At 57.3% G+C, this 7961-nt stretch overlaps 1 protein-coding gene across 1 annotated transcript; it reads left to right on the forward strand.

The window, feature by feature from the left end:
* Window positions 1–2884: 2884 nt before the first annotated feature.
* C2CD4D (C2 calcium dependent domain containing 4D) lies at window positions 2885–4216 on the forward strand. The gene has a single exon (XM_044379667.2). It carries the CDS (start codon window positions 3052–3054, stop codon window positions 4093–4095), a length of 1044 nt encoding a protein of 347 aa, XP_044235602.1. The 5' UTR covers window positions 2885–3051; the 3' UTR covers window positions 4096–4216.
* Window positions 4217–7961: the final 3745 nt, after the last annotated feature.

Below are 7961 nucleotides of genomic sequence, written 5' to 3' on the forward strand. Positions count from 1 at the left end.
GAATCAAACTTCCCTGAATTCTACCCTACTTCTTTTTTTTTTTAAGATTTTATTTATTTGACAGAGAGAGATACAGCAAGAGAGGGAACACAAGCAGGCGGAGTGGGAGAGGGAGAAGCAGGCTTCCCGCTGAGCAGGGAGCCCGATGCCGGGCTCGATCCCAGGACCCTGAGATCATGACCTGAGCCGAAGGCAGATGCTTAATGACTGAGCCACCCAGGCACCGCTCTACCCTACTCTGGACTTCTTACTATAGAAGCCAAAAATGTCTTGTTGTCAAGTCAGATTGAGTTGGGGTTTCTGTTCTCTTGTGCTTTTAGCGGAAGTGAGCTGAACTGATGCCCATATGTTATCTCACTTAATCCTCAGACCAACTCTGAGAGTCAGGTATGTTTTTCTCCCTCTTCCAGATGGGAAAGGTGAACCCCAGAGAGACTAAGTTATGTGCCAGAGATCACACAGCTGGTAAACCCATCTGACTGATGCCAAAGCCTTGAGTTCTTGGCTGCAGCACTCCACACAGACCACACTCCCCAGGGCTGCGCTGCGTCAGCGCATGAGCCTGGAGGGCTTGAGGTCACCAGGGAGCTCCACAAAAGAAACACATGCTCTTCCAAAACTCTCAAGTAGCAGATGTCAAAATAACCATCTTGTTTCCTGCATCTTGCTGTCGTTCGCATGTTCACTGTCTGTCTCCCCCCTTAGCCTGCTCCCCGTTCTGCGCATCCCCAGCACCCAGCACAGTGAATGAATGAATAAATTGACTGAGGCATAATTTTGCTTCATGTCATTAACTCATTCAACAAATCTTGATTGAGCACCTGTCTTGTGCTAAGCACTGTCTTCATGATGCTTACAGTCTAATAAGACATTAAATAGGGGCGCCTGGGTGGCACAGCGGTTAATCGTCTGCCTTCAGCTCAGGGCGTGATCCCGGTGTTATGGGATCGAGTCCCACATCAGGCTCCTCCGCTATGAGCCTGCTTCTTCCTCTCCCACTCCCCCTGCTTGTGTTCCCTCTCTCGCTGGCTGTCTCTCTTTGTCGAATAAATAAATAAAATCTTTAAAAAAAAAAAGACATTAAATAATCACATACAAAAATCACAGAGAAAAAAAAACAAACCTGTGACCAATGCCAGAAAGGAAAAGTATGGGGTGCTGTGAAAGTATACAACGGAAGCCCCTAATTTAGATGGGAGACTGTCAGTGAGGGCCACCAGATCTGAAGGATGAAAGGGGGGAGTCGTCCTAGGAGAGGAAACGGCCTATGCAAAGATCCTAAGGAGGAAATGAGCCTGATGCCTTTGAGAGATTGAGGGCCGGGAGCGCAGTTGAGGGTCTCATCTTGCCAGCGGTGGCCTGTGCTTCCTAGGATCTGCCTGCAGGGGAGGGGAAGGGAGGAGAGGTACCCTCCATGTTACAGTTTCACAGCCTTCTGCCAAAGACAAGGAGCACAGGCTAGCTGGAGCTTGACCCACGGATAGAAGCAGCTCTGTCCTCAGTCTTTATGTCCAGAAATCTGGATCCTGGTCACTTTTCCTTGAGCCAGTGTAGTTCAGAGAACTAGTCACTGCAAGTCACTGTGTCTGAGAGCTATTGTGATGGCTCCAGAACTGGCCAATGGGGGCCAAAGCAGGAGTCCAGCAAGGAGGGCAGAACATGCAGTTTGTGTGACCATGGCTATTGGTTTCACCTACCAGGGCTACAGTGGGGCCTGTGCAGCACAGATGGATGGAGGCCACTGCCCACTGACGACTTCCTTCTTCCCTGCAGCCCTCCTAGGGGGCCAGCAGAGGAGGCTGGAACCGGGACTGGCTTGCTGCTAGAAACCTGGAGGAAGGAGTTAAGAAGGCCGGGCTGATGACCGTGGAGACAGAGCTCTGTTTATCCAGGAAAAGAGGTCGTACGTAGGCAACGGAGGCCCCTGCCAGCTCCTCCCAGAAGGACTGGGCTGGGGGAGCAGGCTGGAGAGGAAGCTGCTCCCCTCCGGGCTCTGAACACCTGCCAGCCAGAGGCCAGGAACCAGCCACAGCCCACAGGTGAGGCCTGCACTCCGGGCATCTGACCGAGAGGGCCACGGGCTCGGACTCCCAGGCAGACGGTCGGAACTTCGCGGTCCCGCGGGTGGGGCCCCGCGTGTGGTGAGCGAGTGGCGGCAGAGCCTCTGGGAGCCGGCTCTGGGGGTGGCTGAGAATCAATACCGCCTTTGTGCTCAGTGGTTTCCTAGGGAGAGTAGTGGAGAGTGGGAGTGGCGGCCCAAAGGCCGGTCCCGCCCCGCAGACTCAGGATGCGGTGGGGCTGGGAGGCTGGAGCAGGACAACCAGGGCTTGGGGAGGAGGGCAGTCTGTGACCCCCAGAGGTGCGTCTCCTTGGACCGGCCCCGGGTGGTGTGCAGCAAGTCTGCTTCTGGCCTGGAGCCTCTCAGAGAGGAGAGGGAGGAGCAAGAGGAGGCAGGTGGGGCTAGGGCCGGAGGATGGCTCAGTCTGGAGAGGCTTGCTCAAGGCAGCCCGAGAGGCACCAGAGGAGACCTGCAGGAGAGTCTGAGTTCGGGATGGGCGAGAGAGAAGGGGATAAGTCGGCCTTGGGCCTCCGTGTCTCTTCGGGGGAGCAGGGTGTACCAGCACGGTTCGGAATCTGTGTCCGTGTTTGTGACTATAGACCTTCTGATACCCTGAGAACGCTCCTCCCTTCTAACAGTAGCCTAGAGTTCTAATGAGTGTGTGGGGACTTTGAACTCCTCAGTGATGGGCATCTTTAGCACTAATGGCAGAGTCTGAGATCTCGGAGGTCTAAGGCCTGCCTCTGAAAATGTGACTGTCCAGTGCCCTCCATTTCTCCCCAGGCCCCCAGGCTGCACCGCCCCTTGTTTTTCCTGCTCCGACGGGGGCCCGTGCGCCGGGGGCGAAGTGCGGGGCGAAGTGCGCTGTGGTGGACCAACCTATCACCCACCTCCGGCCCTCTTCTCTCCTCCGCAGGCCTCCACCGGGAACGCTGACTCTGCACCCTCTAGATCTCACGGAATTCGGACTTTCCCCACCCCCACCCCACTGCATGTGGCTTTTGGAGAAAGCCGGCTACAGGCTGGGGCCCCCGGAGTCCAGGCCCCGCTGGGCGCCGTCCAGCCTGCTCCCTAAGCGCCGAGCCCCGGGCCCGCCCGCGCGCGCCTGTCCCAACGTGCTCACTCCCGATAGCATCCCGCAGTTCTGCATCCCGCCTCGGCTCCCGGACGCCAGCGGCGCCGAGCCCCCGGCCGGGCGCAGCCTCCCCGCGGCCTGTTCGCTGCCGCACCTGGCAGGCCGCGAAGGCTGGGCCTTCCTGCCCGAGAGCCCGCACACGCGCCGGCGCGAGTCCCTGTTCCATCCGCCGCCCGTCGCCGCCGCCGCCGCCGGGGGGCTTTCCCCAGCGCACGCCCGGCTGCACGTCTCCGCCCCGGACCTGCGCCTCTGCCGGGCCCCCGACAGCGACACGGCCTCGTCCCCCGAGTCGTCGCCCTTCGGCTCGCCGCGGCCAGGCCCCGGCCGGCCCCGGCCGCACTCGCTGTCCCCGGAGGAGGCGAGCTCGGCCGACGGCAGCCCGCACGCGCAGCGCCGCGCCGGGCCGCCGGGGCCGCCGCTCTTCCACCTGGACTTCCTGTGCTGCCAGCTGAGGCCGACCAAGGAGAGCGTGCTGCGCCTCGGGCCCTGCGGCGGCCAGCTGCGCCTCTCCGCCGAGTACCAGGCCGGGCCCGGGCGGCTGCGCCTGCGCCTGGTGAGCGCCGAGGGCCTGCCGCGCTCGCGGCCCGGCCCCGGGAGCGGCGGCGGCGGCTGCTGCGTGGTGCTGAGGCTGCGGCCGCGCGTCCGGCCACGGGGCCAGAGGAGCCGCGTGGTCAGATGCAGCGCCAACCCCATCTTCAACGAGGACTTCTTCTTCGACGGGCTGGGCCCGCCAGACCTGGCCGCCCGCAGTCTGAGGGCCAAGGTGCTGGACAGGGGCGCAGGCTTCCGCAGAGACGTGCTGCTGGGGGAGTGTGAGACGCCCCTCATTGCCCTCCTGCCCCCCTTGGGTGGGGGATTAGGTCCGGGGACCTCCCTGGCGCCTGCCCATCTCAGCCTGTAGACTGAGAGACTGTCTCTTGCTCAAAGAGGTCTCCCCTAGGTCTGCAGTATTCATTCTTTTCATCTGCCCAGCCTGTATTTATTTTTGCTAATAAAATGTCCTTTCCCCTCGTTGGCACCCTACGCGCAGAACTGCAGCCTGCTCTCTTCCTTCTGCCTGTGCTGTACCAGGGATGGAAGAAGCTCATTCGCACTGAGCTGGAGCAGACGGCAAGTGGTGGTTCTCAAACTTGAGTGAGCGTTAGAATAATCAGACATCAGCAATCCTGGGCTCCATCCCCCAGAGACGCTGAAGCTAGGTAAATAGGTCTGGGCTGGGTAGGTCCTAGGGCCCTGTCCAAAAAGGCCTCCACCCCTTCAGGGGCCCTCCCATCACTGAGTCGCTCCAGAAAAAACCTCTGTGCCGGAAACCAACACCAGCCACCTTCCCCCAGGGGGCTCCTTGGGGCTGCACAGGGGAAATCAGCAGTCCCCCCTCATCTATCTCCTCATCTGTCCTGAGGAGAGATGACATTTCTGTGTCTTGAGAGTGAGTCAGGATATGTCAGCACACGGTGCTGAGTTAGGTGTCCTCTCTCTTGCCTATGCCTGTGTCACCCTAGGGGGCGAAGCTGCAGCCAAGAGTCTGAGAAGCACTTGGAGGAGAGAATGGTGGAGATAAAACGTTCCAAGGATTGAGATGGGGAGGGCGTCCTACCTGAGTGTGAAAGCTCCTCTCAAAGATGCCGGGAAAAGGCTACCGCAGTGAGTCGGGGGAGGGTGGGGAAGGAGATGGATAAATGTAGGTCAGATTGTGTTTACCTCCTACCTGAATGTCCCTGACGTCAGCAGTGACCTTCTTCTCTCTCTCTCTCTCTCTCTCTCCCTCTCTCTCCACCTTCCCTGGAGCTGGTTCCTGGTTGGCTCAAGCCAGGCTTAAAGGAAGAAAGGGGGGAGGGTGGGAGAGGAGGAGGACGGCACTGGGCCAATCCAGTTTCTTTCCCCCTTCGCCTGGGGCCCGTTCTCAGTGTCCTTGGTGCCTTGAACCAGGGACGGACCTGCGGGATCCTGATAAACCTCCGCCTGTGTGATGCTAACACAACACACACGTACTTGCCGTCAGATCGCTACGCCGCCGGCTCCCTCCCCGGTGAGGTACCCCCGCCAGCAGCCCCCGCCCAAGGCCAGGGAACGCTTGCTCCAGCTGTCCACCAGGTGGTAGCATTGACCAAACAATAATAAGAGCTAACACCTACAGGATTATCACCCAGCAAGAACTGTTCAACGACTTGTTAACTCATTGCTTCTTCCCAGCGACTCCCGGGAGGGCTAAGTACTATCGTTAGCCAATGTGACCTTGGGCTTTACTCCTATAGTGAGGACCAGGGCTAGGATTCGAACCCGGAGGGTCTGGCTCCAGAGTCCGGGCTTTTAATCCCCTCGCTATAATATCTCTAAGCGCCAGCTGCCACCTCCCACCCAGGTCACTCTGAAAGGGGTCTTCTCCTTCCCTAGAATGACAGCTCTCCCATTTTTCAGTCTGTGAAATCACCCATGGGTCTAGCTCTGTCCTTAACACTGTCCTACTTCAGCCCCAAATCCCCCCATCACAACCTTTGGTGAGCACCTGGATGTGATGCCCCCTTGAAAGTGCCTGGAAAGAAATGTAGAGGCCATCCAACTTTCATTCATGCTTTCCTGCAACACAAGGTAGGGAGGCCCCACTGAGGTGCCAGTGGTGGAAACAGACATAGGGGATCAGACAAGTTACAAAATGAAGAAGTAAAATGTAAAAAAAAAAGTTACTTGGTAATATGTTATGGAGAAAAAGAAAGCAGGAAGGGGCCTAGGAAAGGGGAGTCAGATAAAGAGAAGGGACGACTATAGAAATGGAAAGAGGGGCACCTGGGTGGCACAGCGCTTAAGCGCCTGCCTTAGGCTCAGGGCGTGATCCCGGCGTTCTGGGATCGAGCCCCACATCAGGCTCCTCCGCTATGAGCCTGCTTCTTCCTCTCCCACTCCCCCTGCCTGTGTTCCCTCTCTCGCTGGCTGTCTCTATCTCTGTCGAATAAATAAATAAAATCTTTAAAAAAAAAAAAAAGAAATGGAAAGAGGTAGGCATGGGCCAAAACATCTTTTTTTAACCATAGTACTTTGGACCAGGTCCTGTAGCTTACCTGTGTTATCCCAGTAATCATCACAACCACGCAGTAAGTTAGGTATTGTTATTCTACTGAGAGAGATCAGAGAGGTTAAGTAAAAATGCCTGGGAATGGCCCAGCTGCAAAGAAGGTTTAGGACCCTGGCTCCCCCAGATGCCCCACCCTACCCTGCTGCTCCGAGGGGGCTGTGAGGTGGGGACTAAAAGAGCAGCTCACTCAGGCCACAGCTGTGAGCTGTCCCCCTGTGCTGGAGGCCAGTGTCCCCAGAGGAACTTGCTAGTTAACTAAAGCCACAGAAACGTGCCCTGGGACAAATAAGGGACTAAGAACCCCTCCTGTGTGCACACAGCGGGGGGCCTCAAAGCCTGTTCACAGGACAGTTGCTATCATCCCCTTTTTACGCATGTGGTAATTGAAGACTAATAAATCGCAGGCTGTGTTCTTATCTAAGTCTTGTGGCTCCAAAAATGACAGCCCCTGCCTCACAGCACTCCTTGCTGTGTCCAGGCCCAAGTGACCACAGACATTAATTGACAGATGAGTGGAACAGGCAGGGTCACCATGGAAAGTTCAGGGCCAGGAGCTGGGGTCAAACTCCCAGTGTTCCCTCCACCCACGGTGGCCTTTGTGACACGAAGGGGGAGGGGTGGAGGCCACGGGCTCCACAGATGTTTGTAGAGCCTGGGTTGCACTTTTCCCTAATGGTTGAGGGAGGAGCTATAGCCCCTCCCTGGGTCGAGGCTTCCCCAGGCATGGACTGCCTAGAAAAGACCCAAGAAAAGTGGTCCTCATCGTTGAACTGGACTTGAATTGGACTTCCCAGAGGGGGTGACCCTTGAAGGATGGGGCTGGGGTATATGGGGCCTGCAGGCTGCCCAGGCCCCACATACTTTCCACCTTCACACCCCCAAGCCCTCCCTGGAAGGGCAGGCTTGCACTGAGCTTTAAGTGGTTTCTGTGGTTTACAGGGTGGGGAGGAAGGGAAAACAAGTAGGTGACTGCTCCAGAGTTCCAAGCCACCACCACCACCCTCTGCCCCCTCCAGGCTGCTTGTCCCCTGCTTTGAGATTCCCCAGTCTGATAAGGGAACTTGGGCACGTGGGGGTGAAATGATTTTCTGATCCCTATCAGCCTCTTCCTTGCATAAGAATTGTAAGAATGAATTTGAGGAGGAAAAAAAAACAAAAACAAACCACTGCCCCACTTTGAAAGGACGATTCCTCCGGAAAAGGGTCTGTGATTGGAGCAGGAGGGAGGAAGATTAGGCATGAGGGGGGACTTCCAAAAGAATGATCACAGTACCTTCTTGCCCGAGGGAGGAAGAACCCCAGGCATCCATGCTTAGGACAGGGAAGGGGTAGAGACCCAAGAATGTCCAGGAGGCATGTGACTTGCTTAGGCCTAGAGGTCAGGACCCAGTCTTCCAAACCCCCAGTCACTTCCTCCCCACCCTGCACAGTGGCACGAGTGGTGTGGCTGGGAGAGGCAGCCATACCTGTTGTATCGGGGGTGGCCGGACCGCCTGGCATGGTGCCCACAACCGAGAGGTCAGAAAGGGCCCTGGGAGACCCAGAGTCACAGATGAAGAGAGGCACAGAAAATGGAGCCATAGACAGGGAGGGCGGGCAGGGAGAGACACAGAGAGAGTGCAAGCAAAGCCAATCATGGGGCTGGAAAGGGGAGAGCAGTACAACAGGACCCCAGTCCTCCCCTGCACCCCTATCCC

The sequence above is a fragment of the Ursus arctos genome, unplaced genomic scaffold (genome assembly GCF_023065955.2).
Source record: "Ursus arctos isolate Adak ecotype North America unplaced genomic scaffold, UrsArc2.0 scaffold_12, whole genome shotgun sequence".
NCBI classification, from domain to species: domain Eukaryota; kingdom Metazoa; phylum Chordata; class Mammalia; order Carnivora; family Ursidae; genus Ursus; species Ursus arctos.

Coding starts and splice junctions, on each gene's coding strand:
- C2CD4D (XM_044379667.2), top strand. CDS start 3,052: ATGTGGCTTTTGGAGAAAGCCGGCTACAGGCTGGGGCCCCCGGAGTCC.